The 23,906-nt window shown below is 40.1% G+C and overlaps 2 protein-coding genes across 5 annotated transcripts in view; one reads left to right on the forward strand and one right to left on the reverse strand.

The window, feature by feature from the left end:
* LOC135219579 (uncharacterized) overlaps positions 1 to 23,906 on the forward strand; it is a 331,388-nt gene that overhangs the window by 163,410 nt on the left and 144,072 nt on the right. The gene's annotated exons all lie outside the window — the stretch shown is intronic.
* The window catches only part of LOC135220048 (uncharacterized), a 68,474-nt gene that overhangs the window by 1,440 nt on the left and 43,128 nt on the right, over positions 1 to 23,906 (reverse strand). The window contains exon 4 of the mRNA XM_064257377.1: positions 501 to 600. Coding sequence (XP_064113447.1) covers positions 501 to 600 — 100 coding nt within the window. The remainder of the gene's footprint in view (positions 1 to 500; positions 601 to 23,906) is intronic.

Genomic DNA, 23,906 nt, shown 5'->3' on the forward strand with positions numbered 1-23,906 from the left:
AAAAAAACTGATTCAAATGTAAAGGAATATTGTTATCAATTTAAGGTAATTAATGAAATTGAAACTAATGGAGAAATAGTGATAGAGTTCCCAAGTAGCTAGTTATTACAAATTACTCAGTTCCATGATAGTTCACATCAAACAATGTGAACTACCATATAATGGTAAAAAAATCCATTTTTATGCACTGCAATTTTATTTGGAGATACTTATATTTACAGCACTCATTTGCTGTAATAGCAACCATAAAGCTATGGAAACTGAAGGCCTTCTTTTATAAAATCAAGTTCCTGTGCAATGACAGATTTTTGGTACCATAAAAACAAGCTATTTATTGAGGATTAATAAGATAAGACTTCATTATCACTATAAAGAAAATGTACCTAAGCTTGAATTCATGATTCAATTATTACATCCTATAACTACTGATAAAATATAAATGACAATCTCGTGTTGACTAGTACCAAAGATGAGAATGTTTAGACACAAAAGCTACTTACGTAGACGATGTGATGTGCAAGGCTGCACAGAGGCTTCTGCTGGAGTTGTCCCTGCCTTGGCTCTAGTAGTTTCAGGTCCTGTAGCCTCATATTCGTGAGCCTAAGAAAAATCAAAGCTCCAATGTGAAGTAAAATAAGTTTTCTTGACTCATGTGCACTTTCTGCAATCCCTTCTGATCTGGGTCTTCAACTAAGACCTATCTACATGACTTTCTGGGCTATCCTACTGGTCTAACAGCTACTTCCACATATACTAATTTTTCTGACATAATTGCTCTCCATGCTTTCAAGGGGTAAGGCCAAGACTGTATTCTGGATAACTGATAGTGCCACTAGGATGCCAAGGACTGAGTAATATAAACAATGGATTTTCAATATCTGTTATGTGCAGGAGTAACAGATGGGGAAAAGTTGAGAAGGACCATCATGTGGTAGCAAATGCACAAATTATGAGGTAGAAAATTAGTTACCTTGAGGACATAATGACCTATGAAATGATGCAAATATTAACCCTTAAACGCCGAAGCGGTATTTTAAAAATCATCTCCCATATGCCGGCGGCATTCGTGAGTGAGCACCGAAGCATAAAAAATGTTTTTTTTCAAAAATTCACAGCACGCTTAGTTTTCAAGATTAAGATGTCATTTTTGGCTCCTTTTTTGTCATTGCCTGAAGTTTAGTATGCAACCATCAGAAATGAAAATATATCATTATCATATACGTATAAATATTGGGATATATGACAGCGCAAAATTTTTTTTATATATAATTGTATACAAATCGCGCTGTAAGCAAAACAATTAAAGCTAAAGAGTTCATTTTTTTTCATTGTATTGTGCACTAATTTGCAATCATTTTGGTATATAACACATTGTAAAACGATCAAGGCAACACAGAGAGAATATTATTACAAAATGATGCATGAATTCGTAACGTGGACATAAAAAAAGCTGTTTTAAAAAATTCACCATAAATCGAAATATTGTGCTAGAGACTTCCTGTTTGTTGCAAAATGAAGCTAATTGATTGAATATTACTAGACTGTAAGTGTTGTAGCTTACAATTGCAGTTTTTTACCATTTCGGTCGAGTTAAAGTTGACCGAAGGACGAATTTTTTCTATTTATTGTTATTTATATGAAAATATTTCAAAACTGATAAAAGCTACAACCATAGGTTGTTTTTAGTTGTATTCTACATGAAATTGCGCAGTTATTTCGGAAGTTACCACGTGGACATAAGGAAAAATGATATTGTTATTGTACAATAAAGTTTCATACATACTTACCTGGCAGATATATACAATTAAATGGCCCACCCAGCCTCCCCTCAGGAGACAGGTGGAAGAGAAAATCTGGTTCTAGAACGGTAATGGTTCCTATTCCTGCCACCCAGCGGCAGGCCGGTAGATCACCTGACCTACCTGTAGCGTGTGCCGCGAAATTTGAATTTCTGTCGGGGACGACAGAGTCTATAGCTAAGTATATATCTGCCAGGTAAGTATGTATGAAACTTTATTGTACAATAACAATATCATTTTCATACATTCAACTTCCCTGTCAGATATATACTTAGCTGATTGGCCCCTTTGGCGGAGGGTAAGAGACAGCTAATTACTGATTAGACAGGTAAACAACATACGTTGTAGGTAATAAAAAATAAAAATACCCTGGTTCCTACCTGTTTTGGCGGAAGATTTCATAGCTACTTCTTAGAAGTCTGCTTCGCCTCAAGAGCCTCAGCGAGGATGTGACCTATGGCTAAGAGCTCTTGTGAGGACTGTCAATGGGGTCTTATCCACTTACTCGACAGAACCTGATGGCCTTTGTCAATGGGGTCTTATCCACTTAAATGACAATACACCTATGCCTAATGGCATAACAAAGGAGAACAACACCGATCCCGATCACCCGATCCTAACTGTGGATTAGTACTAAGATTGAAAGGAGTTATCCCCAACCACCTTTCAAACAACCTTAAAATTCAACACCAATTTATTTTAAAATCAAAATTAAACAAAATTAAAGAAAAATTAAGGACCAGTCTTATTTCCTTCACCCAGCACTGTATCCGCTGATACATACGGACCCAGAGAGAAGCATCTCTCGTATGTTACCCTTACATCTTTTAAATAATGGGAGGCAAACACCGAGTTGCACCTCCAGTACGTAGCTGCTAAGATGTTTTTAATAGACATGTTCTTGTTGAAAGATATCGATGTAGCAACTGCACGTACCTCGTGCGCTTTTACTCTCAATGCTGCAAAGGATTCACTTTTGCATTTCATGTGTGCCTCAGTAATCACGTTTCTAACGAAAAAGGCTAAGGCATTTTTTGACATCGGTCTCTTAGGGTCCTTAACCGCACACCAGAGACTTTGATTGCAACCTTGCAGCTGTTTCTTCCTCTGCAGGTAAAATTTTAAGGCTCTAACCGGACATAATGATCTCTCAAGTTCCTTTCCCACAAGTTGAGAAAGTCCTTTAACTTCAAAACTCCTGGGCCAAGGTCTCGAAGGATTTTCATTCTTTGCTAAAAATAAAGGCCGGAAAGATACCACTGCAGAGTCTCCTCTAAAGCCCACTCTCAAGTCTAGAGCCTGCAATTCACCAACTCTTTTGGCCGTAGCGAGAGCCATTAGAAAAATACATTTCCTCGTAATGTCTCTGAAGGATGCTTGATTAGGAGGCTCAAACTTCTCTGATGTGAGGTATTTAAGAACCACGTCCAGGTTCCAGCTAGGGGTAAGTGAAGTCTTCGATTTTGATGTTTCAAATGATCGTATCAAGTCATGAAGGTCTTTGTTATCCTCTATGTTCAGGCCCCTGTTCCTGAACACAGCAGATAACATGCTTCTATACCCCTTTATCGTAGATACTGCCAATTGAGATTCCTCTCTCAGATATAGAAGGAAATCGGCAATTTCGGTCACAGAGGTATCGGAGGAGGACAGCTTCTTCGCCTTACACCATCTTCGATTGGTAGATCCGCATGGTAGAGGATCTTCATGCTCTTGCAATTGCTTTTGCAGCTTTGCGAGAAAAGCCTCTCGCTCTGACCAATCTTTTGATAGTCGAAAGGCAGTCAGGGCGAGAGCGTGGATGTTTTTGTGATACCTCTCAAAGTGGGGTTGTCTGAGCAGATCTGTCCTTTCGGGAAGAGATCTGGGGAAGTCCACCGTCCATTCCAGTACCTCTGTGAACCATTCTCGAGCGGGCCAAAAGGGAGCGATTAGTGTCATCCTCGTTCCTTCCGAGGACATGAACTTTCTATCACTTCCCCCAGTATCTTGAACAGGGGATTGATTGATTGATTGATTGTGTATTATATCTGGCGTCACAACATCTGGGTAATTGACACCGAAATAAATTAAATATAAAAAAACTAAATTTTTGATAAATTTCATATAAAAAAAAATCTATAAATATATTATATAAAAAATTTTTGTTCATATATAAAAGTTCTTACATAGACAATCTATGTATAATTTAAATTGGTAAGGGGAGGCCAGCCTCCCTCATAAAAATATATAACTGCTCTATATTACAATCCTTTCCAAGAATTGTAGCTAGGATAAAAATTACCTACTCTGTCACGACCCCAAGACATGAAACTATGTCTCAAATTCCCAAGTCTGGGACATTCAACCAGCAAATGTCTCACAGTCAAGGGCACAGTACAGTTCTCGCAAAACGGAGGATTTTCACGAGACATCAAGAACCCATGGGGTGAGTCTTGTATGTCCAATCCTCAATCTGCACAACATTGTTTCTTGTCTCCTTGGCATATATGGATATGACCAAGGAGACACTGAAGACGTGATACTACGCATTTTTTGATTGTTTAAAATATCCTCCCACTGGACTGCCAACATTTTTTAATTCTCTGACCGACTAGAGGATACAAATCCCGATATGGTAGTAGGCATCTTGTGGGGTTCTGGGTTTCCCCCGGGGAGCTGACCGCAGACTTTGCAAGTTGGTCAGCTTTCTCATTCCCAGCCACCCCAACATGAGAAAGCACCCAACAGAACTTTATTTCTTTTCCTCTTCTTTTTAGTAAAAGCAGCCATTCCAATATATCTAAAATCAGAGGGTTTAAAGGGTTAAAAGATTCCAGTGACTGAAGAACACTTCTTGAGTCACAATATATAATAAAATTACTTTCATTCCGAATTAAAACTTCCTTTAAAGCCTTTAAAATTCCATATAACTCTGCTGTAAAAATTGATGCAACAGATGATAACCTGCCACTCCTCTCTACATCAGGGAAGACTACACCAAAGCCGACGCCAGCATCTGACTTTGAGCCGTCCGTGAAAACTGCAGTGGAGTCATCATGTTGCAAGGAATGTTCTAAAAATATTGACCGCGTGGCCTCACTGGACAATTCTGTTTTGGTAAAATTGAAATATCTGCAGAATTTTACCTCTGGGAAGTTCCAGGGGGGATAACTGAAATATTTTTGCTGGTAAAATCTCGACCCTTGGCATGTTTAATTCACGAACAATGGTATTGACTCTAAAAGCGAATGGATGAGGTTGCTTGGGGTGATTTTCATAAAACTGCCAATGCCTTTCATTTCTCATACAAATGCTGGTTAAAGACTTAGGTAGCCTCTGGAATCTATACCAACTCTGAACCAGCAGACGCTTGTAATGAAGATCCAGTGGCACCTCATCAGCATCTACAAGCATGTTCTCGGTGGGAGATGATTTAAATGCTCCAGTACACAACCGTATTCCTCCATGATGAATTGAGTTGAGCATTTTAAGGCTTATTTGGCTTCGCAGAAGTGTACACCTCACATCCATAACTTAATTTTGAAAAGACCAAGGCTTTATATAATCTCAACATCTGAGTTCGGTCTGCACCCCACGAAGTGTGAGACACGACTTTCAGCAAATTCATTGCTTTTAAGCATTTTGCCTTAATATATTTCAGATGTGGAATCCAGGTCAGCTTGCTATCAAAAATCAAGCCAAGAAACCTTGTTTCACCAACACATGGAATTCTCTGCCTATGAATGAATAGATCTGGATCAGGGTGGATTCCCCTTATACGACAAAAGTGCAGTTACAGTTTTACTGGCGGAAAATCTAAACCATTAACCTCAGCCCACTTTATTATATTATCAATGCAGAGCTGAGAGGGCTGGCGTTTTCAAGCCACTGCCATCCTTGATGCTGCAAAGGAAATCGATAGGTCATCAACAAAAAGGGTATATGTTATATCGGGGGAATTATTTTAGAAACCCCATTGATTACCAAGGCAAACAAGGTTACACTTAAAACAACTTCCTTGTGGTACTCCTTCTTCCTGATTGAATACATCTGACATTATTGCTCCAACCTGAACCTGAAATATCCTATTTTTTAAAAAAGCCTTAATAAACATGGGCAAATTGCGTCTCAGGTTACATTCATAAAGGACCCTCAAAATGCCATATCTCCATGTTGTATCATAAGCCTTCTCTAGGTCAAAGAAAACAGTGATGTGATGTGCTTGTTGGCAAAAGCTTCACATATTGAAGATTCCATTCGTACCAATACATCAGTTGTGGAGTGCATACTCCGAAAACCACACTGAGCAGGCGACAGATATTTACCTCTTTCCAAGTACCACATCAATCGTGTGTTCACCATTTTTTCCATGATCTTACACAAACAAGAAGTTAATGCGATAGGACGATAATTTTCTGTCTTGAATGGATCTTTTCCAGGTTTCACAAATGGCAGTAATTTCAACTTCTCCCAAAGCTTGGGGAAGATATGTTCTCTGTAAATTCTGTTAATTAGGCTTAATATGAAAAGTCTGGTATTTTCAGGGGTATGCTTAATCATTGAATATGTTATATCGTCCAGTCCAGGAGCTGATTCATTACATTTATTCAAGGCTGATTCAAATTCTCTAATAGTAAAAGGAGCATTGTATTGCTCATGTCTTAAGGATATAAAATCAATTTCGACCTGTTCTATTATCCGTCTTTGAGCTGAATAGGGTCTATCATCATTTTTCTTCGCAACATTAGCAAAATGATTAGCAAACTCATTTGCCACTAACTGGGGGTCTGCTACCTCACAACCATTCACCTTGATAAACGGGAGGTTGACAAGGAGTAAACTTGCCTGCTATTTTTCTAACTCTCTTCCAAACTAGAGTCAGAGGAGTTTTCGAATTTAGTGAAGATATGAATATCGTCCAAGATTCTTTTCGTGCTTTTTTGATGTCCTTGCGAAAATGAGCTCTTGCTTTTCGAAATTCTACACGATAATACTCACATTTTTTGTCTGCGGTATCTGGTGAAGGCAGATCTCATATTTCTATGAGTTTCCTGGCATTTACGTGTCCACCAGGGAACTGGTCGGCGGACAAATTTGCCCGAAGTCCTAGGTATAGATTGAAGACCAGCTGAGAACATCATTGTATTCAAAAAGTCAAGAGCGTCATCTACACAGGGAAAGTCATCAGCAGAGTCATCTATTGAGCTGTGCTCCTGGAATGTTGACCAATCAGCTTTACCAATGTTCCATTTGGGTAGCCTTGAAGATGGAGGACTTGATGCTACACTCACCACTATCGGAAAATGGTCACTGGTAAATCTATCATTTATAGTTCTCCAATTAAAGTCAATAATACAGTCATCACTACATATAGATAAATCAATTGCTGATAATGTGCCTGTTTGAACATGAAAATGCGTAGGACTCCCCAGAGTTGAGGATCCCAACATTTTCATCTTCTATGATGGAACCTAAACACCTTCCTCTTTGATTGGTGATGATGTCACCCCAAAGAGGATTTCTGCTATTCATATCTCCCAAAATAACAAAAGGGCGTGGTAACTGTTGAATAAGAGATTTAAACATTCATTGATGGGGAAGGCTTCATTAGGTGGTAGATAAAGAGAAGCATATTGTATATTTTCTTTTGCAAATGGATCTGCACACCTATCACTTGCAATGCTGATTGGATACTGATAGGGATTTTGTGGGGTGTCATTTCGAACATACAAAGCGACACCACCATGGCTTCCAATATTCAAATTATAAGTGGAGTGATAGGATGTATACTCTCGTGGGCTGGGGCACATATTATTACCAACATGTCTCCTGCAGAGCTATACAAACAGGAGACACTTCTGATATGAGCAGCCTTAATTCTTCCCATTTAGCTCTTAATCCCTGACAGTTCCACTGTAGAAAATGAATGAATTTACTTCCCTTTAGAGGCTGTTAAATTAGAGCCTCTTTTAAGAGCTTTCAGCTTACTGACTTGCTCCTTATTTCTGGAAGGAGACCGATTATTTATGGCTGCCTTCCTTTTCAGAGGGTTATCGGTCTCAGGAACACCAGACAAAGCTGATGCTGCCTGAGGAGGGGTGTGAAGGTTGGACATTGGTGCATTCTCCAAAGGATCAGAAGCACCATTTAAAGCTGGTACAGCCTCCAGTGAGGTGGACGTGCCAGGTACACCTGGCACAGCCTCCAGAGAGGCAGGAGTCCCAGAAATCATTGGTTCTGCTTCCATAGAAGCAGAAGTGCAGAAACCACTGGCACTGCCTCCAAAGAGGTGGGAGTGCCAGAATCAGCTGGCACTGCCTCTGAAGAGGCAGGGGCGCCAGGAATTACTGGCACTGCCTCCGAAGAGGCAGGGGCGCCAGGAATTACTGGCGCGGCCTCCGAAGAGGCAGGAGCGCCAGGAGTCACTGGCGCAGCCTCCGAAGAGGCATGAGCGCCAGCAATCACTGGCGCTGCCTCCAAAGAGGCACGAGTACAGGTCGTAACTGGTGTTTTATAACATTAGTTTTGGTGACATTGATATTTCTTCTTCGGTTGGCAGCAACATCTGGAAAAAGATATTCCTGGTCTAATGTACTGACTCAACACTCTCTCTTTTGCCTCTCCAAATGTGATACGTTCGGTCACCCTTAATGTCTGAATTTCTTTTTCCATGATGTATATATCGCAATTAAGTGAAGATGATGGATGATTTTCTCCACAATGCACACATCTGGCCTCCTTATTACATATGCCATGCTCTGGCTCACTGCATTTAACACAAGTAGCAGGCTTGCCTTGTAATTTCTGTCTGCATGACCCCAACATGTGTCCAAATTCTTGACAATAAAAACATCTCCTCGGTCTTGGGATATACTGTTTAACCTTAAAACGTAACCAGGCTGCTTTCACTATACTAGGCAATCGGGTGGAATTGAAAGTAACAATTAAATTGGGAAGTGGGACTAGGACTCCATTTATCTTCTTCTTCATTCTTTCAATTCTTATTACCCCCTTGATCCCTTAATTCCTCTACAGCCTTTCCTCAGAGTAAGTCACAAGCTGGGGTGCATATATCATGCCCTTGGAGTAACTTTCCAAAAAGCTGTACTGCACACTCTACTTTAACTCCTCCAAGGTGAGATAATGTTTTTAGCTGTTCACTCTCTTTTGCCGAGGCAGATTCCACTGTCAGCTTTCCTCGCCCCTCAGAAGAAATCTTAGGCTCTCGGCCACAGCACCTGACAATATCTTTATATACATTAAAAATGTCACAATCAGAGTCTTCCAAATTAAAAGTCAAATATTTATCATAAGAGTTTTCAAACCATTTCCGGGGTTCCTATTTCTGTAACTATATTTTTACTAAATTTCCCCTTACTCTGTACTGGAGCATAGGGTTTCAGTGTGATTACACTGGAAGGTTTTTTTTGAGTTTTACCAGAGGATGGTTGCCAGTGGAGGTTCCTGCAGTCATCAACTGTGCCGATTCATTACCATCAAAGGGTCCAGGGGTACTTGATTCTTTATTTGTATTATTCATAAAGATCAAAGTATTGGTAAAAAAAAAAAAAAAAAAAAAAAAAAAAAAAAAAAAAAAAAAAAAAAGATAAATAAACCTGAAAACCTTAAAAAGACATCATCAGCCTTTCATGAAGTTTATTCTTCCACTAATGGCACAAGTGAGAACCGACTCCCAAATGTCCGCGTCCCTACCCTACCCCACAGGGGATGGCACAACATGATTAGAGTGGCCCAAGTGTAAGCCAAACCCGCTTGATAGGACTGAGAGTATTACCAGAATACAATCATCCCCACCCTAATCACATTATGGGCAAACCGGACAGAATGCCGAGAGTCCTACCCGCAAAACTAGACCCCCCTGGAATCCGTGGTCCAGCCCTGCAAAATAGTTCCGCCTGATATCACTCAGGTCCGAACATTATCGGGCAGTTGATGGTCCTGCCACAGTTCCCACTATTTAGCTTCAGATATAAAACCCAGTCCCAGCTATGATATCTTTTCTGTTTACCAGGTCCAGTAAATTTTATCAAAGGTGGAAATTTCCACAATTAATCCAAAGGGGAAAAAAAGGGAGAAAAAAAATTACATGAAGGAGAAGGATGTTAGTAGAATGAAAATATTGCAGAAAGAAGGAAAAGTTCTGACTAATTTAGTTGGATCAGCAGCTGAGCCCCAAGGACAAGTGAAAAAAGGAACCCACCAGGCATCACGGCACAGCTGCTGGTCCCTAAGCCCCCTACCCACGCCAAGGGGTCAGCATCTAGGGGGTTGAACAGGGGAAAAGCGTATGCATCTATGCCCGACCAATCCATGAGAAGGGCATCGATTGCTAGGGCTCTGGGATCCTCCCCTAACGAGCAGAAGTTCTCCATCCTTCTGGAGAGGAATGTCGCAAACAGATCTACTTGAGGTTTCCCCCACAGAGACCACAGCTTCTGGCAGACTTCTGCTCAGTCTGTCTGCCCTTATATTCCTTCCTCCTTGAACGAATCTTGTTAGGAGTACTGTCTTTCGTTCCTCCGCCCAGATTAATAGAGCTCTTGCTAACTCATAAAGGGAGAAAGAGTGTGTCCCCCCCTGCTTTCTGATATATGCCAGAGCCGTGGTGTTGTCTGAGTTGACCTGGACCACCACGCCTCTGACATCCTCTTCGAAATGTCTCAGAGCCAAATGAATGACTAGAAGCTCTTTCGCATTTATGTGCCAGGACATCTGTTCTCTTGTCCAGATGCCTGACACTTCTTCGTCCCTAGTGTTGCTCCCCATCCTCCGTTTCCGAGGCGTCAGAGAACAACACTAGCGAGGGTTCTGCAGAGACAAGGACACTCCCTCGTTCTTTCTCAGAGGTTCTAACCACCATCGCAAGTGGTTCTTGATGTTTTCCTGTAGAGGAAAAGAATCTGCCAGTTCTCCTGTCTTCCTGTTCCACATTCTCCTCATGTAGAACTGCAGAGGTCTCATGTGCAGCCTCCCTAGAGAAACGAACTGCTCTAGCGACGAAAGGGTGCCCAGAAGACTGAGCCATTCCCTCGCTGAGCTTCGCTCTTTCTCTAGGAAGGCCGAGATCTTCTCCAATCCTCGAGCAATCCTTTCTTGGGATGGAAATGCTCGAAAACCCCGAGAATCCATCTGAATCCCCAGATAGACAATGTCCTGGCTGGGGATCGTCTGGGATTTCTCGAGGTTCACGAGCAATCCTAGAGATTTCACTAGATCCAGAGTTGTTTCCAAGTCCTCCAAACACTGCTGTCTTGACTTCGCTCTTATGAGCCAGTTGTCCAAGTAGAGTGATATTCTCACCCCCTTCAGATGTAGCCATCTTGCTACGTTCCTCATCAATGCCATAAACACCTGAGGAGCCGTCGAGAGGCCGAAGCCGAAAGCCCTGAATTGGTAAATCCTTCCCTGCACCATGAACCGAAGATATTTTCTCGATGAAGGATGCAGGGGGACGTGAAAGTAAGCGTCCTGAAGGTCGAGGGAGACCATCCAATCTCCTGGACGCAGAGCCACAAGGACCGAGTTGGAAGTCTCCATGGAGAACTTTGTCTTCTCCACGAAGCGGTTCAATGCGCTCACGTCCAGCACAGGCCTCCACCCTCCCGAAGCTTTTGGCACTAAGAAAAGGCGATAGCAAAAGCCCCGGGAGTGAGGATCCTGCACTGTCTCGATGGCCTCCTTCTCCAACATTTGCTGTACTAGACCCAACAGGGATTCCCTTTTTTTCAGGATCTTTGTACCTCGCTGACAGCTCCCCCGGTGTCGTCGTCAATGGAGGTCTGTCTCTGAAGGGGATGAGATATCCTTTCTTGATTACTTCCAGAGACCAAGAATCTACTTGTCTCGAGGCCCACGCTTCTGAAAACTTCAGCAGTCTGGCCCCCACTGGTGCTTGGAGGACTGGTATCTCACTTGGACTTCTTCGTTGCTCTAATGGAAGAAGACCTTCCTCTTCTTTCCACTCCTCTTTTCCTAGGGGCTCGGCCTGAGGAGCTCCCTCGAAAGGGCGGCCGAGTACTTCTTGGCTCCCTCTTCGTGGCAGGAACAGCTGGTCTTGACTTCTTAGCTGATTGTACTAGCAAGTCCTGTGTTGCCTTCTCAGTCAGCGAGTGAGAAATATCCCTCACTAACTGAGAAGGGAACAGCTGTTTAGACAGAGGGGCATATAAGAGAGACGCCCTCTGAACTGGAGAGACTGCTTTCGTTAAAAATGAGCTAAAGACAGCTCTCTTCTTTAGAATTCCTGCCCCGAAAAGGGATGCCACTTCTGCTGATCCATCTTGAACCGCCTTATCCATACAGGCGAGCACACTATGCAGGACTTCGGGTTCCAAGAAATCGGGGTCTTGCGTCTTCTTGGCCAAAGCCCCAAGGGACCAGTCTAGGAAGTTGTAAAAAAACTTACAAGACATGGAATACTCCCTTGAGGAGATGGTCCATTTCCGACAAAGTCCAGCTTGTCTTAGCAGATGGAAGCGCGTGTCTTCTTGCCGAGTCCACTAAGGTCGAGAAGTCTGCGTCTGTAGAAGCAGGAAGAGCGAGTCCCATTGCTTCTACCGTGTTATACCAAATCCCTCTCCTTCCCGATAGTCTGGAAGGGGGACAGGTAAACACGGTCTTCCCCGCCTCCTCTTTGGATTTAAGCCAATTCCCGAAAGCCTGCAAAGCCCTCTTCATTGAGATGGTAGGCTGCATCTTCAAAAAAGAGGAAGACTTTGAAGTCTTCGTCCTTGAGAATAAAGACCGAGGAGAAGGAGGGGCAGCAGGACTCGGAGACTCTCCAAATTCTTTCAATAAGAGGGCTGCCAAGGTCTTATAGTCCAAAAGACCTGGCCCCTTATTTGCTTCCGAGTCTGAAACATCTTCCAAATCTTGACTGGTCACATTAGGAAAAGAGTGCGCAACCGGAGGAGGACTCCTCTCTAAGCAAGGTGAGGGGCTCTTAGCAGTACCGACTCTAACCTGACAAGGGCTACGGCCACCTGTGCGACGTCTTGAGTCCCTGCCAGGAGAAAGCCGATCTTGCCCTTTGCCTTTACTTGCATTAAGACTATCCTGATAAGGACGACGGCCGCCTGTGCAACAACTAACGTCCCTATCAGGAGAAGGTCTTGAATGTTTAAAACCTCTCACAGACTCAGCCACATCCTGACAAGGGCTACGGCTGCCTGTGCGACGTCTAGAGACCCTGTCAGGCGAAAACTGATCCTGCGAGAAGTCCCAAAGAGGAGCCTCTAGGTCCGCTTCTAACTCCATGTCCGATGAAGATGGAGATCCTGGTTCATGGCGCCTGGCGCCTGGTTGTAGCCTGGCGCTTGGATGATGTATCAATCCTGGACAGTCTATCGTGGCTGGTAGGCGCCTGGCAGGCGCCAGGCGCCCGGCCGGAGACTCAGGCGCCTGGTAGGTGTTTCAGGCGCCTTTCTGTATTTGTGAATACTGGTAGGATCCTCCCGCCTCGTAGGCGTTTTGCGCCTGGCAGGCGCCTCGTCCGAGCTGTCAGAGACTTCCACCGGACGGGATTTTTTAACGGGAAGGAAGCGATCCTTTCTCCTAGGAGGATCCTTCTTCAAAACTCCAACCAACGAAGATATCTGTTGTTGCATTTCCCTTAGGATCTTCGTAGCTGCATCTTCTTTCTCCGTATCCGATCTAGGGGAAGGAGGATTTGATGAATATATTTCCTTTCTCTTCTTTTCCGGTGGATATTCTTCCGGGAAATCTTCCGGGCTGGAGTCCAAAGCTGGCGACTTCCACGATCCTTTAGAAGGTCTCGACAGCTTATCCAAACTCCATCCCTTCTTTGAAGAAGAATCGGATGAAGAAAAACACTGTTTCAGGATGCCTTTCCAACGGCTATCCTTGGCAGTCTGGGACGCTACTACAGATCCTGCCGAGGGGACGCCTGACCGGTGGGGATTCTCTGAAACCTCCCTGCGGCTTTCGACATTCCTTCTCCTCTGGGCTTGGGAGCTTGGAAGAGGTCTAGACCTGGGAGCGAGACAGAGCAAATCAGACGCACCCTCCACTTCACTGGGAACACTTTCACTTTGCTTACCTTCTAAATCCTTCAATTTGCGTTCCATTTTCAAAAAGGAAGCCTTCAAATTTGCAATTTCCGATGTCGAACTTGCAGAATCTGATAATTGAGAAGGTAAAGCTGTATGGGAGGAAGCAATTACATTAGAGATAGGCACTAGACTACTAACTGGCTTGTTAGAGACCGACCTACTCAAACTTTTGGAAGAGGCTTTTCTAGCCCTCTATCCCTTTCCAATTTTCTTAAATATGAGTTAAGAACCATCCATTCCTCCTCATTTAAATTCTTACATTCATCACATGTATTCGATTGTGAACATTCATTCCCTCTACATCTTTTACAAGTAGTGTGAGGGTCTACCGAAGCTTTCGGCAGTCTCACATTACAACTTTCATCCACACACACTCTGAACAAAAAACTAGAGTCAGACATTCTGAGAAAAACCCAAATACAAATCCAAAAAACAGTCCACAAAAGCGTATGCCAGGCCAGAGATCCAATACGTCACCAAAATATCAGTCTAGAAGATCAACGGCGATGAAACACGAAAGTCAAAGTCAGGAGGAACTAGCAACGATGTTACTAGTACCGGCGACAGAGAAAATCTGGTTCTAGAACGGTAATGGTTCCTATTCCTGCCACCCAGCAGCAGGCCGGTAGATCACCTGACCTACCTGTAGCGTGTGCCGCGAAATTCGAATTTCTGTCGGGGACGACGGAGTCTATAGCTAAGTATATATCTGACAGGGAAGTTGAATGTATGAAAAGTTTATTTCATAAATTCACCATAAATCGAAATATTGTGCTAGAGACTTCCAATTTGTTGCAAAATAAAGGTAAATGATTGAATATTACTAGAATGTAATAGTTTTAGCTTACAATTGCGTTCTTCTACCATTTCAGTCGAGTCAAAGTTGACCGAGGTTGAAATTTTGGCACATCGTTATTTATATGAAAATATTTCAAAACTGATAAAAGCTACAACCATGGGTTGTTTTTAGTTTTATTCTACATGAAATTGCGCACATTTTCATATATCAAACTTTATGCAATGGCTAATTTAAAATGATGCAAACATTACGACAATCAGACAAAAAAAAAAAAGTCTGATCTTTTTCGGAAGATTTACCGCGCGGACCTAAGGAAATTTTTTTTTTTTCCATATATTCACCATAAATCAAAATATTGTGCTAGAGACTTCCCCATTGTTGCAAAATAAAGGTAAATGATTGAATGTTACTAGAATGTAAGAGTTTTAGCTTACAATTGCGTTTTTTTACCATTTCGGTCGAGTCAAAGTTGACCGAAGGTTGATATTTTGGCACTTATCGTTATTTATATAAAAATATTTCAAAACTGATAAAAGCTACAACCATGGGTTGTTTGTTGTTGTATTCTCTACATGCGCACATTTCCATATATAAAACTTTATGTAATGGCTAATTTAAAATGGTGCAAACATTGCTACAATCTTACAAAAAAATTTATGATTTTTTCGGAAGAGTTACTGCGTGGACGTAAGGAAAGTTTTTTTCATAAATTCACCATAATCGACATATTGGTAGAGACTTCCAATTGGTTGCAAAATGAAGGTAAATAATTGAATATTACTAGAATATAAGATTTTTAGCTTACAATTCGTTTTTCGACCATTTTGGTAGTGTCAAAGTTGACCAAAGGTTGAAATTTTGGCACTTATCCTTATTTATATAAAAAATATTTCAAAACTGATAAAAGCTACAACTATGAGTTGTTTTTTGTTGTATTCTACATGAAATTGCACACATTTTCATATATATGTAATGCTCCATGTAACAGCTAATATAAAATGGTGCAAAAATTATGTCAAAGTGACGAAATAATTTCCGAGATGTGTCGCTGATACTTTTTAGTGCGAGAAGAAAGAAATTTGCGCTTGCGCACCTGCGGGGTAACGATTGAAAACAAAACAACGCCTTGATCCGTGAGCTCCCAGCATCCCCCAAGGCGCATGATTCAATAGTTTTCGCCTAGTAGGCCTATAACTATTTTTCCGCGAATTAAAAAAAAAAACTTTTTTATATCGACGTACCATATGTCCAATCGGCACCCAACAGACAATTTATATCGACGTTTAATACGTCCAATCGCCGTTAAAGGGTTAATTGGGTAAAATAAAAGCAAACTACACCATGAATGAGGTAAAAGTTGTACATCACTAATAAATACCAGTATCTTATTATTAAACAGCAAATGAATACTGCTCTCATAACCCTCTATGTATTACAATCTGCAACTGACACAGGTCTTGCAGGGAAAATAGAAAATAGAGGAAATTTTAAAGAGATTTACTGACAAAATGCATAAATTCATGGCTGAAGTGTTTGGAGGATATTGAAATACAAATTAAAAAGTTACAGTGGACAGGCAATTCCACACAGGAAAACAAAACTGAGCTCTCCAAGACAGCTTGCAGTTTAGTCAGGGAGACTTGATAAATGCACCTACCCCAATGGGAGAAACACAGGTCATGTAGGCCCCTGAAAATGTTCATGTGTGCAGTACAAAACATGAATGTAGAGTATATGTAAATTATGTACAGGAAAACCATGGAGTAATTAGGCAAAAATAATTCAATCAAAAACCATAAAACTGAAACTATCACTAAAACAGTTCATCAGTGAATTAAATTCTACAAGAAAATTGCAACCAAGAGAATGGGTATACCTTAAAAAAATCACAAACACAATTATGAAATTTTCCAATAGTTTGAGATCAACTGGACAGACCAGATGCCAGACTAAAAATTGCCAAAAAGTGGACCATTCAAAATACTTGTTAAAACTAGCATCATTCTTAGTTACCACAGACTATTGCGATCACTGGTTATTTAATGAACACAGGCTATTATCATGTTTTTTTAAAGTTTTTCTTGCCTCAAAATAACATAACAGTCTTAATATGTGTTTACAAATATTTACTACATAGGTACTGGAAAAAAAAATAGTCAACCACAACATATTCTGATTAGGCAACTGTCTATTTATCTATTCTGACTAGGCAACTGTCTAATTCTTCAAATCACAACACTTATTTCTGCTTTCCATCACTATTCTGTAAATGAGAGAGAGAGAGAGAGAGAGAGCGGAGAGAGAGAACGAGAGAGAGAGAGAGAGGAGAGAGAGAGAGGAGAGAGAGAGAGAGAGGAGAGAGAGATTGATTCATAGTTATATCTAATCAACTTTGTGTAAATAAGCTTTATGAATACATGTCAAAACGACTTCAAATGTTATCAAAACAATTTGTATTACATTAATCAATCATAATGCGCATACCACAAACATACTTACAGACATCATTCTTAAATGGCATCTTAAAACCCTTAAACGCCCGACTGGACGTATTTTACGTCGACATTTTTGTTTTTCTCTCTCGGGTGCCGACTGACATATTTTACGTCGACATACAAAAGTTTTTTTACTTAAAATTCGTGGAAAAATACTTTTAGGCCTAGCAGCCAAAAACTTTTGAAATCACGCGCCTTGGGGGATGCTGGGAGTTCACGGATCAAGGTGTTGTTGTTGTTTACAATCGTTACGCAGGCGCGCAAGCGCGAATTTCTTTCTTGCCGCACTAAAAAGTATCTGTGACACATCTCGGAAATTATTTCGTCACTTTGACATAATTTTTGTACCATTTTAAATTAGCCGTTACATGGAGTATTATATATGAAAATGTGCGCATTTTATGAAGAATACAACAAAAAAATACTCATGATTGTAGCTTTTATCAGTTTTGAGATATTTTCATATAAATAACGATAAGTGCCAAAATTTCACCTTCGGTCAACTTGACTCTATCGAAATGGTCGAAAAACGCAACAATTGTAAGCTAAAACTCAATATTTTTAGTAATATTCAAATCATTAACTAATTCTTTTGCAACTAATTGGAAGTCTCTAGCACAATATTTCGATTTATGGTGAATTATGAAAAAAAACGTTTTCCTTACGTCCGCGCTGTTAACTCTTCCGAAAAAATCATACATGCGATTGTGGTAATGTTTGCACCATTTTAAATTAGCCGTTACATAAAGTTTTATATATGAAAATGTGGCGCAATTTCATGCACAATACAAACTAAAACAAAACCCATGGTTGTAGCTTTTATCAATTTGAAATATTTTCATATTAAAAAATGATAAGTGACAAATTTTCAACTTGGTCAACTTTGACTCTACCGAAATGGTCGAAAAACGCAATTGTAAGCTAACGCTTATATCGTAGTAATTTTAAGCATTTACCTTCAGTTTGCAACAAATTGGAAGTCTCTAGCACACTATTTCGATTTAGGTGAATTTATGAAAAAAAAATAACATTTCTTTACGTCCGCGCGGTAACTCTTCCGAAAAAATCATACGTGCGATTGTGGTAATGTTTGCACCATTTTTAAATTAGCCGTTACATAAAGTTTATATATGAAAATGTGCGCAATTTTATGTAGAATACAACAAAAAAATAATTGAAGGTTGTAGCTTTTCTCATTTTTTGAAATATTTGCATATAAATCACGATAACCGAAAAAAAACCCACGTTCGTCAACTTTGACTGTACCGAAATGGTCGAAAAAACGCAATTGTAAGCTAAACTCTTACAGTCTAGTAATATTCAGTCATTTATCTTCATCTTGAAACAAATTGGAAGTCTCTAGCAAAATATTTATGATTTATGGTGAATTTAAAAAAAAATCTTTCCTTCCCTCGGCGCGCGGATTCTCCGCCACAAATCTCCAAAATGCGTCCGTTCCATTCTCAGAATATTTGCTCCGTTTCATATTAGGCATTTCATAGAGTTTTATATATGAAAATGTGCGCAATTTCATGTTGAATAAAACGAAAAATATTTGAAGGTTGTACCTTTTCTTATTTCCGAAACAATTGCATATAAAAAAAAATATATATAAAAAATTCGACATTCGGTCAACTTTACCTAGTAAGATATGGTCGAAAACTGCATTTGTAAGCTAATATTCTTACAGTATAGTAATATTCAATCATTTGTCTTCATTTTTGAAAGAAATTGGAAGTATCTAGGACAATATTAGATTTATGGTGAATTTTTTGAAAAAAATATTTGTTTACGTCCGTGTGTTACGAATTCATGCATTATTTTGTGATAATATTTTCTCTGTGTTGCTTTTATCGTTTTACGATGTGTTATCTACCAAAATAAAATGATTGCAATTTAGTGTACATTACAACGAAAAAAAGAAGTAACTCGTTACCTTTAACCGTTTCGCGCACAGCGCGATTTGAATATAATTATATATGAAATTCGTTTTTGCACTATCATATATCGCATTATTTTATATGATAATTATAATTTTTTTGTTTCATTTCTGATGGTTGCATACTAAACTTCAGCCAATGACAAAAAAAGGAGCCAAAAATGAACTCTTAATCTTGAAAACTAAGCGCGCTGTGATTTTTTGAAAAAAATATTTTTTCCGCTTCAGCGCTCACTCTGAAACACCTCCGTCACACGGGAGACATTTTTTTTTTTTACCGCTTCGGCGTTTAAGGGTTAAATAGTTTTAGTTTTCTTCACACCCTTATGCAATGTTGCATTTGCTTATTTTTTTATTGATTTTAAGCACAGTACTACTTGCTTTTTCAAACATCATCTTAAGTGTATTCAACTGTAGCTAGCTAGAAAGGCACCGATGCTAATAAATATACATACACATTCATGGTGCATAATGACTTATGTGAAATGTACGAAGCATTTTTATATGAATGGTGCCTGTGTGCTTTAGTTTAGCCATACTAAGTTTGCCAACAGCAAGTACAATACATCACCATAACACATCAACAAATGCTCACTCAAGTTCAAACATATGCTCACACACACTGTACACACAGTAGTCTTTATGTTTATATGCTTCATTATAGTATTGCATTTAATTGAAAATTAATGTTGTCTCCAACTTAAAGGGTTCATTTTAACAACAAAGGCTGCTCAATATACCTATTCTAAAAGTTTGTCTCACTGTCACAAACGGTTGCGTGAACTCATCACATATTAGGAAGCATTTTTGTATAATGAACCTCGTCATTTCAGATACAGGCAGTCCGGCTGTTCTCAGCAGACTCAACTGGCCAAGTTTCAGTTATCAGCACCATAAGGTGCCGACAATAGAGTCATGGCACCATAACATACCTACCAGAGGTGCCATTACTGGTTATTGGTACCATTAACTGAAACTCAGTGCCATTAATCACCGAGTTTCAATTAATGGCAGTTTTTGCTTATCAGCACACTGCCAAGAAACAGAAGCCCCACCAATAACCGGGGACTGCCTGTATTAGGGTACTAGACTGAAATCGATTATTTAAAAATACTGCACTGGTTTGCAGTGGATAGTGAAGCTAAGTGAGAAGCTGTTGTCAAAAAGTCATTTAGTAGTGCAAACCCTATGGAGGTTTCCTGAACTTTTTCTTTACCTTCAGATTTCCCCATTTTTACTATGGGGGTCGTTGTTTATTCGTCTTCTCCATCTTTTGCAATCATGCACCATTACATAATTCACGTTCCTCTACCGCATGTCACTGTTCACGGTGTCTCTCCATCTCATTTTTGGTCTACCTCTCCTCTTTGCTCTAGGTACTTCCATGTTCATGGTTCTTTAACATACAGAATCCTCCTTTCCTCTCATAACATGCCCAAACCATTGCAAATCCATCTCTGTTGCAGCTTCTTTGATATTTCTGTAACTTTCCCATCCCTCTTATGAAGTCACCCCTATCCTGTCTCTGCTGGTCCCGCCGCACATCCAATGTAACATTATCATTTCTGCCACTTCCATCCTTCTCTCTTGTGCTTTCTTTTACAGCCCATGGTTCCAACATCTTATACATCAAAAGCAAGTCTGAAAATAAATGCTCTTGGTAAAACCCCGCCCAAAATTATTTCCTTCAGTTTTACATTAAATCTTTTGTCACAAAGCACACCTGATGCTTTCCTCCAATTACACCAAGCAGATTGTATTCTGTGGTTCGCTTCTTCCTCCATCCCTCCAAAATCAGTGACACGCAACCCAAGGTACTTAAAGAATGTAGCTCTTTTTACTTCTTCCTGATCCAAGTTGATGCTTCCCCCCTTGGTCTCCTCCATTCATCCAGATATATTCAGATTTTGCTCTGCTTACCTTTAGCCTCTGCCTCCAATACACTTCACAGCTCCAATTTCCTGTCTGTTTCTTCCTTACTGGTACACACTCCAAGGCACACGATCTTCCACTACAGCCACTATCACATCCATTACCATATCAAATATATAGGGACTCATGACAGAACCTTGGTGGAGTCCAACTTTCACCTTAAACTTCTCTGTTGTTCCCACTGAGCTTCTTACCTGTGTTGTTGTTTCTCTATACATATTTTCAATCTTCACATATTCATCTGGGACACCTTTTTCCCTCATGCACCTCCAGACTTCTTGCCTAAACACTCGATCATATGCTTTCTCAAGATCATATAAATACTAGATGTAGTTCCTTTCCTTTTTCTCTGTATTTTTCCAAGACTTGTCACAATACAAAGATGGCATCTGTTGTTCCCTTTTCTGGCATGAAAACCCAAAAAAACTGTTCATCACTTATAGATGCTTCATCCCTAGCCTTGCCTCTATTATTCTTTCATAAATTTTCATGGTATGAGCCATCAGTTTTATTCCACAATAGTTGGCACAATCTTGGATATCCCCTTTACCTTTGTAAATGGGGACTAACAGGCTGTTTCTCCAGGCGTAGGGTATCTTCTCCTGCTGGTAGATCTTATTGAACAAGTCACAAGATGTTTAATTCCTTCCTCTCCTAAGCCAACCTCCATACCTCGACTGGTATTCTATCTGGTCCCCACACTGCTTTACCTTTCTCCATTTTACTTAGTGCCTGGCTCATTTCTCTAAGTCTGATCCTGGGAACTTTTCCTTTCATGTGCAATTCCTCACAATAATATTTCCTGGGGTTTTCTTCACTTAGGAGATTTTTAAAAGGCTTCTTTCTGAACTATATTCCAAAAATGCAGCAGTTGGAAGCAAGGTTCTAGACTGGCAGCTTTAATTTGGAATGGGACTTATTGATTACAGGATGCTTGAAAACTAGATTCTAATTGCAATTAACAAAAAGCAAATTAGCAAGAAACAAGTAATGGCATATATTACAGTTTAAATAATATAGCAAAGGACAAATGTTATATAATAATTCACAGTGCTCGCCGAAATATTTGGCACGAAAGAGCCCATTCCAAATAATTAGGAGAAAAACATTTATATCCCTATAGAATGGCTTATGATACGGCAATTTATTTGGCACGAAAGGGGAGGTGAGGAGGGACCCTCAGTTCCATTGTGTTTCGTTCAGATTTCAATTAGTCGCCACTAAGCAGACGCAGTGATTAGTTGTGTTGGCCACGTATCCCTGTTTTGCCGCCGGATTTGGATTTTATTTTATTTTTTATTTTTTTGCTTTTTTGTTTATCAGAGACATGGTAGGAGCTAAGGAGCCGAGACCAGACCATTTTGCAAATAAAGAAAGCAAATAAAGGGAAAGCAAATGAAGAAATTTAAAAAATTACAGATTTGGCTCTGCGAAGTGTTCAGCGCTGGACAAAGAAGTTCTGTAACACTGGTGAGGTTAATCCGCCATTACAAGGGAAGTTGACTGGGAGACGCAGAAAGATAACACCAAGGACTTTCAAACTTATGAGAAGGCAAGTGGACCCTAATCCACGTTTAAAAGCAGGACAATTGATTGAAAAAACCCTTCACTTCTTGGTCATGTGAGTGTAAGAAACGTGCAGCATCTATTACATGATGACTTGAAATTCTTGCATTTCATAGCTCAAAAGAAGCCGATTGTTACCCTTAAACAGAGATGGAATAGGGTCACTTATTGCCGCAGATATCTTGAGTGGGATGCAGACAAGTGGCAGAAAGTATTGTGAAGTGATGAAGCAGTGTTTAGAGTAACTGGCAATCGATCTGGTAAAGTTTATTGTCAGCAGGGAAGTGACCCCTGTTATTCAAAGTTTATTCAGGGGAAAGTGAAAAATCCGGATTTGTTAACGGCATGGGGTGCTTTTGGGTGTATCATGGTGTGGGGGATTTGATTGTGCTTCCCAAAGAATGTGAAAATGAATGCAGATAGGTATTTAAGAATTGCTAAGTGATAATTTAGAAGGTTATTTTGAGAAGTACAAGATTGAAGTGTTTATGCAAGAATGGTGTTCCGTGCCACACAGCAAAAGTGATTAAGGAGTGGTTGAGTTTGTTGGGGTGAGTATATGAAAGATATGGTAATTCACCAGAATTAAACCCATTGAAAAACCTTTGGGCGCTTATGAAAACCAAATTACAAGTGTGCAAAACTTCATCACTCTCCACAAACTGGAGGGTGCCATCCAAGATATTTGGTCCAATCTTGACCCTCAGTTATTGATTAACTGGCTGAGTATGTTCCTAAATGGCTTTGAGTGTGTCTTGAGAAGAAAGGCTGCCCAATAAAGTATTAGAACAACAGTAATACATACATCCTGTTTATTATGGACGTTTCTTGAGGGAAATACAGTGTTCCCCCCGTATTCGCGGGAAATGTGTACCAGACACCCACGCGAATACCTCAAACCCGCGAATAGTTAGAACTCCCTCTAAAATACCTATATCGCCTATCTTAAAAGTTAACAAATACCAAATGTCTACTTAAAGTATTATCCTACATCAAATATACCATTGAATTAGTATTATTAATATATTTTCCAAAGTCATCTTAAATATTTATTTTTACCATTAGAAATATATAAACAGCCAATAGGAGAAAGAGAGAGAGAGAGAGAGAGAGAGAGAGAGAGAGAGAATAACTCCTTACGATTTCAATAGATTGAAATGAAAGTCTGTAGGCAACACTTTTTCCCCCTCCCATAAATACATATATTTCTCCAGAGAAGAGAGAAAGAGAGGACTGACTGTGCAATTATGTTTGTCTGTCTATCAATTCTTTTGCTGAGAGCGAGAGAAATAAAAGAAGGAA

This window comes from Macrobrachium nipponense, chromosome 1, assembly GCF_015104395.2.
Source record: "Macrobrachium nipponense isolate FS-2020 chromosome 1, ASM1510439v2, whole genome shotgun sequence".
NCBI lineage: Eukaryota > Metazoa > Arthropoda > Malacostraca > Decapoda > Palaemonidae > Macrobrachium > Macrobrachium nipponense.